This window comes from Alosa alosa, chromosome 16 (genome assembly GCF_017589495.1).
Source record: "Alosa alosa isolate M-15738 ecotype Scorff River chromosome 16, AALO_Geno_1.1, whole genome shotgun sequence".
Lineage (NCBI taxonomy): Eukaryota > Metazoa > Chordata > Actinopteri > Clupeiformes > Clupeidae > Alosa > Alosa alosa.
In genome coordinates, this window is record NC_063204.1 from 1,362,936 (window position 1) to 1,380,435 (window position 17,500).

The 17,500-nt window shown below is 47.8% G+C and overlaps 1 protein-coding gene across 2 annotated transcripts in view; it reads right to left on the reverse strand.

The window, feature by feature from the left end:
• LOC125309769 (LIM zinc-binding domain-containing Nebulette-like) overlaps positions 1-17,500 on the reverse strand; it is a 156,648-nt gene that overhangs the window by 10,036 nt on the left and 129,112 nt on the right. Inside the window, exons 1-9 of one of the 2 annotated variants that reach the window (XM_048266868.1) lie at positions 8,848-9,067; positions 8,303-8,410; positions 6,515-6,625; positions 5,127-5,237; positions 4,318-4,428; positions 3,540-3,644; positions 1,943-2,047; positions 736-840; positions 74-166 (exon numbers count right to left, since the gene is read on the reverse strand). The exons of the other annotated variant lie outside the window; for it this stretch is intronic. Of the exons in view, the coding sequence (XP_048122825.1) occupies positions 74-166; positions 736-840; positions 1,943-2,047; positions 3,540-3,644; positions 4,318-4,428; positions 5,127-5,237; positions 6,515-6,625; positions 8,303-8,365 (804 nt within the window). The 5' untranslated portion in view covers positions 8,366-8,410; positions 8,848-9,067. Of the gene's footprint in view, positions 1-73; positions 167-735; positions 841-1,942; positions 2,048-3,539; positions 3,645-4,317; positions 4,429-5,126; positions 5,238-6,514; positions 6,626-8,302; positions 8,411-8,847; positions 9,068-17,500 lie in introns of those variants that run through there. 2 annotated transcript variants of the gene reach the window in all.

Below are 17,500 nucleotides of genomic sequence, written 5' to 3' on the forward strand. Positions count from 1 at the left end.
TAAACGTCGAGGCTTCATAGTCAGTAAAATGTTAACATATTGAAATGTTCTGGAGCATGCTGAAGGTTCTTACTGAGCTGATGTTCTCCTGGTTCCGGCGGACTCGTTCCATCTCTGGGGTTTCCTTCACTGCGGTTCCACTGCCAACACCCTCCCGGTACTTCACCTGAACAACTCAGACAGGATGTGACATGTGGATAAGAGGACAACTCAGACAGGATGTGACATGTGGAGAGGGACAACTCAGACAGGATGTGACATGTGAATAAGGGGACAACTCGGGCAGGATGTGACATGTGGGGGGGACAACTCAGAGGAACAACTCCAGGATGGGATGGCTGACATGTGGGGAGAGGGACAACTCAGACAGGATGTGACACGTGGAGAGGGACAACTCAGACAGGATGTGACATGTGAATAAGGGGACAACTCAGACAGGATGTGATGTGGGGAGAGGAACAACTCAGACAGGATGTGACATGTGGGGAGAGGGACAACTCAGACAGGATGTGACACGTGGAGAGGGACAACTCAGACAGGATGTGACATGTGAATAAGGGGACAACTCAGACAGGATGTGATGTGGGGAGAGGGACAACTCAAACAGGATGTGACATGTGGGGAGAGGGACAACTCAGACAGGATGTGACATGTGGAGAGGGACAACTCAGACAGGATGTGTCTCTGTGACGGTCACAGAAAGTCGTGTCCCGTCTGGGCAAAGCGAACACTCACATCGCTGAAATTCTTTGCGTTCTCTCTGGCCAGAACAATCTCCGGCGTTTCTGTGACAGAGGACATCAGTCCCCTCATCAGCTTCGAGTCCCATGTGTACCTGAGCTGCACACACACACACACACACACACACACACACACACACACACACACACACACACACACACACACACACACACACACACACACACACACACACACACACACACACACATGTTAAGATACAGAAAGAGACACACACACACACACACACACACACACACACACACACACACATGTTAAGATACAGAAAGAGACACACACACACACACACACACACACACACACACACACACACATGTTAAGTGTTGGATGCCGGAGGGACACACACACACACACACACACACACACACACACACACACACACATGTTAAGACACACACACACACACACACACACATGTATGTACAGACACACACACAGATGTGGTGCTGCTAGACCAGGGGTGAGGGGTGAGGGAGGGACATTCAGTAATGCACATGAGCTAAACTCTAAGGGAACACAGTCAGTTCAGCTACTGAGATGGCTTTAGGCACAGTAGGCAAATCCATCACCAGCAATCAATTTCATTGATGTTAACCATGAGTTCACAGAAGGGGGAAACTTTTGGGGGCGCTAAAGCATTTCAATTTGGCCTATAATGAACAAAAAGAGCTGGTCATTTGGTGAGAGTCCCAGATTAGGCATTAGAGCTGGTCATTTGGTGAGAGTCCCAGAGGCATTGATCTGTCTGCACTGCAGCGCTGCAGATGGTTTAGATGAGGACACAGCACTCTGCTGGGGCGAGAGGAGGTGATATGGGAGTGCGTACTGACCACAAGGCGAGTGTGTACTGACCACCAGGTGAGTGTGTACTGACCACAAGACAAGTGTGTACTGACCACCAGGTGAGTGTGTACTGACCACAAGACAAGTGTGTACTGACCACCAGACGAGTGTGTGCTGACCACCAGACGAGTGTGTGCTGTCCAGGCGAGTGTGTACTGACCACAAGACGAGTGTGTGCTGACCACGAGACGAGTGTGTAGTGTCCAGGCGAGTGATGAGATGGAAGTGTGTGTGTCCAGCCGAGTGTGTAGTGTCCAGGTGAGTGATGAGATGGGAGTGTGTGTCCAGGCGAGTGATGAGATGGGTGTGTGTGTCCAGGCGGTCCTGTGGCTTTACTCACTGAGCTGATGTTCCTCTGGTTGGTCTTGACTCTCTCCATCTCCGTGGTGTCCGACAGCCCTCCGTACGAGACCTTCAGTCTCTCCGCCTCGTCCTTGTACTTTTTCTGCACACAGGGTGGACAGTGCATCTTTAATAGCAGCAACACACGTTTTCTGCACACAGGGTGGACAGTGCATCTTAAATAGCAGCAACACACGTTTTCTACACACAGGGTGGACAGTGTGTTTTCAATAGCAGCACCACACATTTTCTACACACAGGGTGGACAGTGTGTTTTCAATAGCAGCAACACACGTTGTCTACACACAGGGTGGACAGTGTGTTTTCAATAGCAGCAACACACGTTGTCTACACACAGGGTGGACAGTGTGTTTTCAATAGCAGCAACACACGTTGTCTACACACAGGGTGGACAGTGTGTTTTCAATAGTGGCAAGGCAACACACATTTTCTACACACAGGGTGGACAGTGTCTTTTCCATAGTGGCAACACACGTTGTCTACACGCAGGGTGGACAGTGTGTTTTCAATAGTGGCAAGGCAACACACATTTTCTACACACAGGGTGGACAGTGTGTTTTCAATAGTGGCAAGGCAACACACGTTGTCTACACACAGGGTGGACAGTGTGTTTTCAATAGTGGCAGGGCAACACACGTTGTCTACACACAGGGTGGACAGTGTGTTTTCAATAGTGGCAAGGCAACACACATTTTCTACACACAGGGTGGACAGTGTTGTTAATAGCGGCAAGGCAACACACATTGTCTACACACAGGGTGGACAGTGTGTTTTCAATAGTGGCAAGGCAACACACATTTTCTACACACAGGGTGGACAGTGTGTTTTCAATAGTTGCAAGGCAACACACATTTTCTACACACAGGGTGGACAGTGTGTTTTCAATAGTGGCAACACACATTTTCTACACACAGGGTGGACAGTGTGTTTTCAATAGTGGCAACACATGTTTTGCTGGTGTGCTGTGCTGTCCAGCCCTTTGCACAGGTTAGTTTCAGTGAGTGTCCAGTAGGGGCAGCGTTGTGACGGAGGGCTCACCTGGCTGTACAGGTCAATAACGGTCTGTCTGGAGGATTGCTAGTGCCAGTGCAGGGGGCACTGTGTGTTTTATACCAGTCAGGCCACTTAATTATTCACACCAATAACGATAACGATAACTATCAATAAATATCGTTCTCATTAACATGAATGACGACGTTCACACATAAACTATAACGATAACGATAACGACATGAAGAACGATTTCGTTGGGGATCACTTTCAGAGCGATTTTGAGAACGATAAAAAGCTAATAGCCAGTCAGAACTCATCGAATTTTAACAGTCACATTCATTAACACAAGGAGATACTTTGTTTATCGTTGTTCAGTGTGAACGCTTTTATCGTTATGGTTCTAGTTATCGTTATAGTTCTTGGTGTGAATGGGCCTTTACACTCAGCTTGGTCTCCTCTCAGAGCACCAGGGTCAGCAGGGGCGTTCTGGAGCTCACCCCACTGGTCTCTTTCTCTAGGGGAGTGCCGAGTGTAGTTTCAGTGAGTGTCCAGTGGGGGCAGCGTTGTGACAGGGGGCTCACCTGGCTGTACACGTCCTTCAGGTAGGCGGCATGCAGCAGCTCAGGGGTGTCCGTCAGCGTGCCGTATGAGTGCTCCTTCAGCTTCTCCGTCTGCTTATAGTTCAGCTGAAACACACACCTGCGCGCGCCTTGCGCACAGACATGCCGCGGGCGGCGATACCGCCTGCCCTGCGTCGCCGGACGGACACACATGCGCCTTGCGCTGCGCACACACATACACCCACACAGACACAGGGGTGCGTGCATACACATGCGCACACACACACACACACACACACACACACACACACACACACACACACACTACTGTATCAGTACTGGTGGATGCCCACCCAGAACAAACAGTACCATTTACTTACGTACATATATGAATACTTGAAATATACCTTCAAACTGCATGCATGGACTCTCTCCCTCTTCACAGCCACACACACGGACACACACTTAATGCCCTTCATGAGACAGGGGAGTGTGAGACACGGTGGGTCTGTACGAAACGGAACAAATGCTGCCTTTTAAGATATCGAACAGGGGAGCGAGGGCTTCGTTTTGACACATTTTGAAGGCAGCATTGATGTATCCTTCAACAAAGTTCATAGCCGTTACCTTGATGCCTGCAATGGCAAGTGACTCGGTAGAGAGCTGAAGGCAGCGAGACAGCAGACAGCTGCCCTACGTTTCGTACAGACCCTGTGTGTCTGTATGGGTCAGCCTGAAGCAGAGCCCTTTTTACTCAACCACTCCATTCTCCCCCCTGCTGAAAAAAGCCTTTAGTCACCTGGCTGGTTATCTCGGAGGCCTTCTTGGCTCTCTGGATGTCAAGGACATCGCTGCTGATCTCCATGCCTTTGCCAATGATCTCCGTCTCAAGATCTTTGCGGTACTCTTTCTGCAGAGCAAGGATGGGATCAGAGCTGTGTGTGTGAGTGAGTGTGTGTGTGTGTGTGTGTTGTTCAATAAATAGGTGAGTGGAGAGAAGTGTGTATGTGTGTGTGTGTATGTGTGTGTGTGTGAGTGTGTGTGTGTGTGTGTGTGTGTGTGTGTGTGTGAGTGTGTGTGTGTGTTAAGGGTATTGTTGTTTGTTTGTTTGTTGTGTGAGAAGGTGAAGTGGTTGTGTTGTCTTCGTATGTTCTTTATGTCACAGTTATCATGCATCAATAAAACACATTAATCAGGGGATCAAGTGACTCTGAATCAGATTTGTCAGAACAAACAGAGCAGACCTGCTGTAGCAGATGCACGTCATGTGTGTTTCTGCAGACCTGCTGTAGCAGATGCACGTCATGTGTGTTTCTGCAAACCTTCAGAGAAGCGTATGAACCATGGGCATACTCCTTGAATGTGGGCATGGGAAACCCCAGAGAGAGGTTATCACAACATGATACCCCATCATTGATTATCACATGATCCCATCATGGATTATGACATGACAGACTGGCCATAGAGTAGCACAGAGTGGGCGCCTGATCGACTGACTGGGGACCAGAGTAGCACAGAGTGGGCGCCTGACCGACTGACTGGGGACCAGAGTAGCACAGAGTGGGCGCCTGACCGACTGACTGGGGACCAGTGGGAGCTGCACGGTACCTCGTTGAGGATCTGCCCGGCGTTCTTCACCCGCAGCAGGTCTGGCGTGTCCTCCAGAGCCGACATCCCCTTCCCCTTCACCTCCAACTCCAGATCCTTCCTGTACTCCTTCTACAGAGAGGAAGCACAGCTGCTGACCATCTGTGGCCATCTGGGCTGGGTTGTGTTAAATTAAGGCACTGTGTCCATCTGGGCTGGGTTGTGTTAAATTAAGGAACTGTGTCCATCTGGGCTGGGTTGTGTTAAATTAAGGCACTGTGTCCATTCACACCAAATATATTCAAGATTAAATGCAGAGGCGGACAGAGTACACAGCTTCATTACTTGAGTAAAAGTACAGATACCCTTTGCTAAATTTTACTCCAAGTTCAAGTAAAGGAGTACAACAGTCAGATGTCTACTTAAGTAAAAGTACTGAAGTACTTGTTTTTAAAAAGTACTTGATTATCAAAGAGTACAAGAGTAGCCTACATTTTCTAAATGTTGCATTACTACTGCCACAGTGCTTACATTTATGTACAGAAGCGTCCTACATGGAGTTATGAAAATGTTAATGTTAATACCTTGGAGAATGTAAAATTTGAAAGTAAAATCAAGTCATTTTTTATCTTTTTACCATTTTGCCAGGGATGGGCAGTATTTTTAATGCATGTATTTAAAATCATTATTTCAAATACAAAATACTATTTTGTAATTGAAACACAGAGCGAAAACTATCGTTAACTTGTTCAGAAAATTGGAAATAGTCTGGCGGGTGGGGCCACAGGTTGGCACATTCGGGATGGACCTGCTGCGTCTTCATCCATTGTTTAGTCCATGGTTTCGTCTCTTATCTAAATCTGACCATAGAGTTGACTTTGAAGCTGAAGGTGATTGCTGATAGGCTGTCCCAATCAGTGAGCGCCTGCATAATCCAATCCGTTTGAGAGGAAACAACAAATTGAGGAATTCGAGGAGATTTTTCTTTTAACTCCGCGGTTATGGATAGAAATGTAGTGGAGTAAAAGAGTACTCCACGGTTATGGATAGAAATGTAGTGGAGTAAAAGAGTACAATATTTGCCTCTCAAATGTACTTGAGTAAAGTCATCGTGCTCCCCAAAATGATACTCGAGTAAAGTACAGATCCCTCAAAATGGTACTCAAGTACTGTACTCAAGTAAATGTACTCCGTTACTGTCCGGCTCTGATTAAATGAAGGCACTGTTTCCATTCACACCAGATACATTCAATACTTTTGAGTTGTTACTAAACATGATAATTCTGCTAATCAAAGACTCCTTACCAGTCAAGCAATGATAAACAAATTGCCAATGAGTTCATAATGTAAAGTTTAGAAGTCTTAAGGGACAACAGAAATGTTATTACAGAGTGTTATTGTTGTCTTACATCGCTGATGAGGCTAGTGGCGTTGCGGGCGGTGATGTATGCTGGGGTGAGGTCCACATCCACCAGAGCTCTGCCCCGCACAGTGTCCTCGTACTCCTTCCGGTACTTTCTCTGAGGACGGACACGAGCACATAGTTCCAGATGCTGACGCAAATAACACAAATCTCCCCATACAAATTCCATATGAAAGAGCTTGAATGGATAACAAAGTAAACACCAAACCACAAACTAGAAATGCAATTCTTGAAAACTTGAATTTCCCCTTGGGGATCAAAAAAGTATCTATCTATCTATCTATCTATCTATCTATCTATCTAATTTCAAGGAATTACCAGTGCATGAAAATGGCAACAATGTAATGTTAAATATAATTTATAGTTAAAAGAGATAATGCAAGCAAAGAGATGGGGGTGAAGAGAGAGTGGTTGCTAGGTTGACATAGTGGTGGTTGCTTGGTTGTTGCTAAGACACAGATGGTGGTTGCTATGCCAAATAAAGTGGTTGCTATGCTGGTTGCTAGGGTAATCATGTTGGTTGCTATGGTGGTTACTAGGTTGACATGGTTTAATGGATATTGATAGACAAATAGCTTAATGAATGTTGATAGAAAAATAGTTGAATGGGATCGGTATAGGTAGATAGTTTAATGAATGAATGAAAAGTTTTAAATGGATGGATGACGAGAGGACAGTTGGATGGAAGGTGCCTTGTATTCTTGTTGAATAGAGAAAGACACTGAGATAAAAGGAGCACAGTTGAGCAGGTGGCTGTTGGAACAGGTGCAAATCAGTGTTTACGACCCTTTATGATGTCATAATGCCCAATAGAAAGTCTATGGGAAGAAATAAGCTTGTTTTTTGTTAATATGTCAAAAAGTATAACGTTTACAATATGAAAAGTCATAGCACCCTGGTCCATTTGAAGAACTACGTTACAAAGTTTGAATGAAGTTTCTAAACGGTTCAAGTGAAATAGCTTATGGAAAAAGTGGTAAGTAGAAGAAGAAGCAGCAGCCTAGGAAGAGCAGTACAGCGCATTTCCACTTCAACACCGCTATCAATGCAAGAAAACAAATGAATAGAGATATTTGCCAAGACTACATTTGGCTGCAGGGTGTATCAGAGAGGACGCCATGTGTGTATCAGAGAGGGGGCCGTGTGTGTATCAGAGAGGGGGCCATGTGTGTGTATCAGAGAGGGGGCCGTGTGTGGATCAGAGAGGGGGCCGTGTGTGGATCAGAGAGGGGGCCGTGTGTGGATCAGAGAGGACGCCATGTGTGTATCAGAGAGGGGGCCATGTGTGTGTATCAGAGAGGGGGCCGTGTGTTTAACAGAGAGGGGGCCGTGTGTGTATCAGAGAGGGGGCCGTGTGTGTATCAGAGAGGGGGCCGTGTGTGTGTATCAGAGAGGGGGCCGTGTGTTTAACAGAGAGGGGGCCATGTGTGTGTATCAGAGAGGACGCCGTGTGTGTATCAGAGAGGGGGCCGTGTGTGTATCAGAGAGGGGGCCGTGTGTGTATCAGAGAGTCTGTGTTTCACCGTGTCTGTGTTTCCATTGAGGAGATCTCAGCGCTCTGGGCTGTGTGGGACAGGGTCAGTGCCAGCAGCATCAGTGTGCTGTACAAACGCCCACCTGGGCACACTCAAGGCGTCCATGCTGATGCCTGATGCCGTACTGCATTTATATAAGTGGGGAGAGGTGCTTCAGCAACACACAGCACACACGAACACTGCTACTCTGTTCAAATGTGCTTTGTTTTGTTATATAATCACATCATAATGTGGCATACCCCGCTTTGCATTTTCTGAGCTTCCTTGGACACTTTGTAAGACTGAGTTTCCACAAACTCCATCAGGGACTTGCCTCTTGATTTCTCATAGTCCTCTTTGTATTTGACCTGAGTGACCCACAAAAGATGAGATCAGGGTACACACACCACTTGTGAATGCTTGTAATGTTAATCAAAACAACTGCATTTTGGATTTATATATCAATGAGCAGCCCTGCAGCACTAATAACAGACCAAAACATGTTATGTCATGTGTTGCCCTATGGCACTGATAACAGACAAAAAACATGTCATGTGTTGCCTTGACATTTACTAGAACAATTTCTACAAGACTACAAGTGTATTGTAAATGTCTCAAAATGATGCTTTCCTAAAATCCTTAGTAATCGTAGGTCAGTTCAGTAGTGATGCATAGGACACACACAAAGCAGAGAGCGCTGTTTGCACATCAGAGATAGAGCTATAGAGCTGTGTGTGACTGACCTGGTGCTCTGGAGGGATGTGTGTGACTGACCTGGTGCTCTGGATGGATGTGTGTGACTGACCTGGCTGTGTAGCACGGCATTCTCCTTGTGGTGGAGCTGTTCTGCTGTGTCCAAGGCGATGTGGTAGCGGCCCTTGGACTGCTCGTACTTCTTCCTGTACTCCACCTGAACACAGCCTCAGAGCAGCCAAATACACACTCAATACTCACTAGATACACAACACATACACACTCAATACTCACTAGATACACAACACATACACACTCATAAAGTACTCGCTAGATACACAACACATACACACTCAATACTCACTAGATACACAACACATACACACTCAATACTCGCTAGATACACAACACATACACACTCAATACTCGCTAGATACACAACACATACACACTCAATACTCACTAGATACACAACACATACACACTCAATACTCACTAGATACACAACACATACACACTCATAAAGTACAGCCACAGAGCGGCCCCAGAGCCTGATGTGTCATGGCATCCATTTTATCCTTATTTATTTATTATTATACCACCACCAGTGCTGATCTGTAATGCAACAGCTGAATACACAACACATACACACTCATAAAGTACTCGCTAGATACACAACACATACACACTCAATACTTGCTAGATACACAACACATGTACACTCATAAAGTACTCACTAGATACAGTATGGAGGAGTATTGAGTATGGAGGAGTATGGAGGAGTATTGAGTATGGAGGAGTATGGAGGAGTATTGAGTATGGGGTAGGATGGGGTAGGATGGAGGAGGATGGAGGAGTATGGAGGAGTATTGAGTATGGGGTAGGATGGGGTAGGATGGAGGAGTATGGAGGAGGATGGAGGAGTATGGAGGTATTGAGTATGGGGTAGGATGGGGTAGGATGGAGGAGTATGGGGGTAGGATGGGGTAGGATGGAGGAGTATGGAGGAGGATGGAGGAGGATGGAGGATGGAGAGTATGGGGTAGGATGGAGAGTATGGGGTAGGATGGGGTAGGATGGAGGAGGATGGGGTAGTATGGGGTAGGATGGAGGAGGATGGAGGCATACGTTGCTCTGCAGCTTGCTGGCGTGGAGAGTGTGACCCAGATGAAGCAGGTTAGGCAGATCTGTGGCTGGCTCATGCATCTGACCACTCTTGTACTTGACCTGAAGGCAAACACACACACACACACACACACACACACACACACACACACACACACACACACACACACACACACACACACAGAATGTGAAACATCCTGAATTGTCCTTCAACCATAGAGCTGCCACACTGTGTCAAATCATACACGCCCCTTGCATACATGCCTTACCTTTTACACGCACAGCATACAAAAGGGATGCACAAGGTGTTTGTCATCACTAAAACGTCTTCCTTTAGGTTTTGACCCCAATAATGAGCCCTGCAGGAGGTTCCATTGCACAGGCTTGAAGAAACTCTCTCAAGTTCCCAGTGACACAAGTCCGTGCCCCAGGGCCAGACACACAATAGCCTGTGGGGTCTGCCCACACAGTGATTCATAGAAAGTCTGTCCTTACGGATCAACTCAGCCCAGTCTCTGGATGCCCCACATACTGGAGGCGCGAGTCCGCACAGATATACAGGCCGCCACCCGAGAAGGGCACCAGAGACTGACCCCCCCTACTACGTTTCAAATGGAACGCCCCAAGCATTACATCACTAACAGGGGCATCAGGAAGATAACCAAGCAAAGAGGGGGCTACGGAGAGACACCCCTCCCTCTCACTTTAGTCTTTAGGTGTTCTCTATGGGTTCTAAGGCTACACAGTGGCCTGTGTGCTTTATGGATTCTTGCTATGTCTCTGTGAGAGATTCTGTTCTCAGTGCTGTGTCTGTGCACAGAGGAACTAGCAGCAGTTCGTTTCAGTCAGAACCTGAAATCACTCCATTTGCGTTTAAAAGGTTCCCATGGAAACAGCTGCTAAGTGGCACGAATTACATGCGTTTTAAGGGCAATAAACGGGACCTGATTGACTGAATGAGACACGGAGGCGAAACGAGTGAAAAGGACCCCAGCAATTCACCCCACTCGGAGGGGAACTGAGACTGGACAGTCTTTCAATACCGGACCACTTCCACATTCCTCTAGCAAATAAAACCTGCCCTGCTAACACTGCACCTCACAGTGCAAAAGAGCCTTCAATGGAATTCAATTGAACACTACAACAAAATGAATTCTGCTTCAGTTTCCATATATACTATATATATATATATATATACTGTATATACAATATACATATTTAGTGCACGTCTGGCCTACAATATACATGGTGTACTTCTGTGCAAATAGGCCCCCACACAAAATTTCACAAAACTGACATAGAAGCATTCGATAAACAATGGATATTGAACAGCTGCTTAGATATTGAACAGCTGCTTAGATATTGAACAGCGCTGGATATTGAACAGCTGCTTAGATATTGAACAGCTGCTTAGATATTGAACAGCGCTGGATATTGAACAGCGCTGGATATTGAACAGCGCTGGATATTGAACAGCGCTGGATATTGAACAGCTGCTTAGATATTGAACAGCTGCTTAGATATTGAACAGCGCTGGATATTGAACAGCTGCTTAGATATTGAACAGCGCTGGATATTGAACAGCGCTGGATATTGAACAGCTGCTTAGATATTGAACAGCTGCTTAGATATTGAACAGCTGCTTAGATATTGAACAGCGCTGGATATTGAACAGCTGCTTAGATATTGAACAGCTGGATAGATATTGAACAACAGCTGGATATTGAACAACGCTTAGATATTGAACAAGCTGATCAAAATAAAAGTGGACCCATATGGAGCAAAACAGTGAAAAGGACACTAGTGGGGCAGCCGTGGCCCTACTGGGGGCAGCTGTGGCCTACTGGGGGGCAGCGTGTGGCCTACTGGGGGCAGCTGTGGCCTACTGGGGGGCAGCCGTGGACTACTGGGGCAGCTGTGGCCTACTGGGGGCAGCTGTGGCCTACTGGGGGCAGCTGTGGCCTACTGGGGGCAGCTGTGGCCTACTGGGGGCAGCTGTGGCCTACTGGGGGCAGCTGTGGCCTACTGGGGGCAGCTGTGGCCTACTGGGGGCAGCTGTGGCCTACTGGGGGCAGCTGTGGCCTACTGGGGGCAGCTGTGGCCTACTGGGGGCAGCTGTGGCCTACTGGGGGCAGCTGTGGCCTACTGGGGGCAGCTGTGGCCTACTGGGGGCAGCTGTGGCCTACTGGGGGCAGCTGTGGCCTACTGGGGGCAGCTGTGGCCTACTGGGGGCAGCTGTGGCCTACTGGGGGCAGCTGTGGCCTACTGGGGGCAGCTGTGGCCTACTGGGGGCAGCTGTGGCCTACTGGGGGCAGCTGTGGCCTACTGGGGGCAGCTGTGGCCTACTGGGGGCAGCTGTGGCCTACTGGGGGCAGCTGTGGCCTACTGGGGGCAGCTGTGGCCTACTGGGGGCAGCTGTGGCCTACTGGGGGCAGCTGTGGCCTACTGGGGGCAGCTGTGGCCTACTGGGGGCAGCTGTGGCCTACTGGGGGCAGCTGTGGCCTACTGGGGGCAGCTGTGGCCTACTGGGGGCAGCTGTGGCCTACTGGGGGCAGCTGTGGCCTACTGGGGGCAGCTGTGGCCTACTGGGGGCAGCTGTGGCCTACTGGGGGCAGCTGTGGCCTACTGGGGGCAGCTGTGGCCTACTGGGGGCAGCTGTGGCCTACTGGGGGCAGCTGTGGCCTACTGGGGGCAGCTGTGGCCTACTGGGGGCAGCTGTGGCCTACTGGGGGCAGCTGTGGCCTACTGGGGGCAGCTGTGGCCTACTGGGGGCAGCTGTGGCCTACTGGGGGCAGCTGTGGCCTACTGGGGGCAGCTGTGGCCTACTGGGGGCAGCTGTGGCCTACTGGGGGCAGCTGTGGCCTACTGGGGGCAGCTGTGGCCTACTGGGGGCAGCTGTGGCCTACTGGGCAGAAATAAAGTGAATCGCGAATAGACACGGGTGACAGCTAAAACAGTGAAAAGGACACTAGTGGGGCAGCCGTGGCCTACTGGGGGGCAGCTGTGGCCTACTGGGGGGCAGCCGTGGCCTACTGGGGGGCAGCTGTGGCCTACTGGGGGGCAGCCGTGGACTACTGGTTAGGGCTTCGGGCTCGTAACTGAAGGGTTGCCGGTTCGATCCGTGACCAGTAGGAAAAATGTGGGTGGGGGAAGTGGTTGAGCACTGCTCTCCCATGCCCACATCCATGGCTGAAGTGCCCTTGAGCAAGGCCCCTAACCCCTCACTGCTCTCCCATGCCCACATCCACTGCTGAAGTGCCCTTGAGCAAGGCACCTAACCCCTCACTGCTCCCTGAGCGCCGCTGTAGCAGGCAGCTCACTGCGCCGGGATTAGTGTGTGCTTCACCTCACTGTGTGTTCACTAATTCATGGATGGGATAAATGCAATCGAACTGGCAACCCGAAGCCCCAACCATGGCTGCCCCCCATGCTGAAAACCATGGAGTCTGAGAAATGGAATTTGGAAAGCTTAGTGCACTACACTCATATCGGTGTGAGCATGCAGTCTGCTTAGTGCACTACACTCATATCGGTGTGAGCATGCAGTCTGCTTAGTGCACTACACTCATGTTGGTGTGAGCATGCAGTCTGCTTAGTGTTGACTGGTCGGTGTGAGCATGCAGTCTGCTTGAGTGTTGACTGGTGGATGTGACGGTAGATTCCTCTGGATTCCTCTGGACTCACCTGGCTAGCGAGGGCTGAGGCCGCCTGGGTGTGTTTGAAGGACACACAGTCTCCAGGGTTATACTGGGGCTTCTGTCCCTTTTGGTCCCTCTCAAACTTCTCCTTATATTTCACCTGAGGACACACAGAGGATGAGAAGGATCAGAAGGATGGGAAGGCACAAGGGGCCCCTCGATCACGCCGCGGAGGCACGAGGGGCCCCCCCAATCACGCCGCGGAGGCACGAGGGGGCCCCCCCCAATCACGCCGCGGAGGCACAAGGGGCCCCTCGATCACGCAGCGGATTGAGGACACAGAAAGGGAGTGGAGTGAATGAGAAGGCTTTTGGAAAAGAACATGTGGGAAGAAACATCGGCAGCAGTGAACAGATGAAAAGAACACCAAAATAAAAGAGTGCAAAAAAAAGATGAAAGATAGACACAATCACCACTTAGTCACCAGTGCTTTTGAGATTTTGATGACTCAACGCTTGGCTCCCAAAGCATTAGAGAGAAAAGAGAGAGAGAGAGAGAGAGAGAGAGAGAGAGAGAGAGAGAGAGAGCTGGCAAACTCCACCATTTCTGCTTTTGGGCCATATAATTCCTACTTAAGAGTGACTATAAACCTTTGCAATGTAATGTGTATGTAACGCAAAAGGGACTGAAGCAAAGTTTCGTTTTAAACTGAGCTGAGGAAAAGTCATTTAAGGTGCTCTAAAACTTTTTTCATACTGCTTCATACTGTTCACACGGCCATTAGAAAAAAAGTCCAAATGTAGCCCAGACATTTCTTGCTAATGAGCTGCTAGTAGCACATGATGAGAGAGACTACTGAACTGGACACTGTTGTTATGATGAGAGAGACTACTGAACTGGACACTGTTGTTATGATGAGAGACTACTGAACTGGACACTGTTGTTATGATGAGAGACTACTGAACTGGACACTGTTGTTAGCATCCTCTTGCTAATGAGCTGCTAGTAGCATGTGATGAGTTGTTGGTTGTTTCCACTTGTGTTGAGGTGTTTTTATACATGAATAATGAGATGGATACCTGGCTGGCCAGAGAAGAGGTCCTCTTTGCATGCTCGATATCAGGCCTGCCCAGAACAGACTGCTCGTTGTACAGATTGGCTTTGGCCTTGCTCTTATACGCCACCTGTACCCAGATAGAGAGCACACGTGAAGAGTGAGACACTCAGCTACTACTGCTCTACACTGTTAGAACCCACACTAATGAACATGTACACTGTTAGAACCCACACTAATGAACATGTATACCTGCTCCACACTGTTAGAACCCACACTGACGAATATCTACACTGTTAGAACCCACACTAATGAACATGTATACCTGCTCTATACTGTTAGAACCCACACTAATGAACATGTACACTGTTAGAACCCACACTAATGAACATGTATACCTGCTCTATACTGTTAGAACCCACACTAATGAACATGTACACTGTTAGAACCCACACTAATGAACATGTATACCTGCTCTACACTGTTAGAACCCACACTGACGAATATCTACACTGTTAGAACCCACACGAATGAACATGTATATCTGAACCCACACTAATGAACAAGTACACTGTTAGAACCCACACGAATGAACATGTAAACTGTTAGAACCTCCACTAATAAGCATCTACACTGTTAGAACCCACATTAATGTACATGTATAGCTGCTCTACACTGTTAGAACCCACACTAATGAACATGTACACTGTTAGAACCCACACTGACAAACATCTACACTGTTAGAACCCAGACTAATGAACACGTATACCTGCTCTACACTGTTAGAACCCACACTAATGAACATGTACACTGTTAGAACCCACACTGATGAACATCTACACTGTTAGAACCCACACTGATGAACATGTACAGTGTTAGAACCCACACTGATGTACATGTACACTGTTAGAACCCACACTGATGAACATCTACACTGTTAGAACCCACACTAATGAACATGTATACCTGCTCTACACTGTTAGAACCCACACTAATGAACATGTACACTGTTAGAACCCATACTGATGAACATGTACACTGTTAGAACCCACACTGACAAACATCTACACTGTTAGAACCCAGACTAATGAACATGTATACCTGCTCTACACTGTTAGAACCCACACTGATGAACATCTACACTGTTAGAACCCACACTAATGAACATGTATACCTGCTCTATACTGTTAGAACCCACACTAATGAACATGTACACTGTTAGAACCCACACTAATGAACATGTATACCTGCTCTATACTGTTAGAACCCACACTAATGAACATGTACACTGTTAGAACCCACACTAATGAACATGTATACCTGCTCTATACTGTTAGAACCCACACTGACGAATATCTACACTGTTAGAACCCACACTGATGAACATCTACACTGTTAGGACCCGCACTGTGAACATGTACACTGTTAGAACCCATACTGATGAACATGTACACTGTTAGAACCCACACTGACAAACATCTACACTGTTAGAACCCAGACTAATGAACATGTATACCTGCTCTACACTGTTAGAACCCACACTAATGAACATGTACACTGTTAGAACCCACACTGATGAACATCTACACTGTTAGGACCCGCACTGTGAACATGTATACCTGCTCTACACTGTTAGGACCCGCACTGTGAACATGTATACCTGCTCTACACTGTTAGAACCCACACTGATGAACATCTACACTGTTAGGACCCGCACTGTGAACATGTATACCTGCTCTACACTGTTAGTCACTCTGGACAAAAGTGGCAACAAAATGAGTACAAGTAAAGACATGTAGCCTGATACCAGTGACTGCCACCAAAACAAAAGCAACACCACAAAACACAGTTATACATTTCAAGTTTGACTGTGTCTGACGGGATTGTGTGCATGTGGGTGGTGCTGTTCAGCTTGTCATACAGACATGAAATCTAAAACCCTGAGTTTAGCGGCTCATTCAGAGTGATACAGCAATGAAGCAGCTTCCTGTGCCATCATGCTAATTCTGATACAGCAATGAAGCAGCTTTCTGTGCCATCATGCTAATTCTGATACAGCAATGAAGCAGCTTCCTGTGCCATCATGCTAATTCTGATACAGCAATGAAGCAGCTTCCTGTGCCATCATGCTAATTCTGATACAGTAATGAAGCAGCTTTCTGTGCCATCATGCTAATTCTGATACAGCAATAAAGCAGCTTTCTGTGCCATCATGCTAATTCTGATACAGTAATGAAGCAGCTTTCTGTGCCATCATGCTGATACAGTAATGGAAGCATTTCTGTTACCATGCTAATTCTGATACAGTAATGAAGCAGCTTCCTGTGCCATCATGCTAATTCTGATACAGTAATGAAGCAGCTTCCTGTGCCATCATGCTAATTCTGTATGCAAGGCAGAGCAGCAGAGTGGTGGTGTAGGAGCCGTCCTGCTTAAACTTTTATGACTTTTATATCACACACACACACAAACACACACCATACATCACTAACCACCTGCTCATTGTGCAAGGAACCTATCCCCTAAACACAAACACACACAAAGCAAGACATTCACACACACGCAGGCACGCACACACACAAAGAGAGACTCTTGCTCTCTCTCTCTCTCACACACACATACACACATACAAACACGCACACATACACACACACGCATACTTACATCACTAGCCAGTTTGGTTGCTTCGGTGGCACTGCGTATGTCTGGTCTGTCCACCACGTCACTGTACTTGTGCATGTCAAGCCTGCCCTTCCTGTACTCCACCTGAGGACAACAACAACGTCAATACAGTCATGTGTATGGGGGTGGGGTGGGGTGGGGTGGGTTGAGGTGGGGTGGGGTGGGGTGGGGTGGGGTGAGCAGAGGTGAGCTGCTATTGGTGGGAAAAGCAGATGTTCTCCCTGTTCTGCCCTCACAGATGATGCCACAGAAGACATACAGGGGTG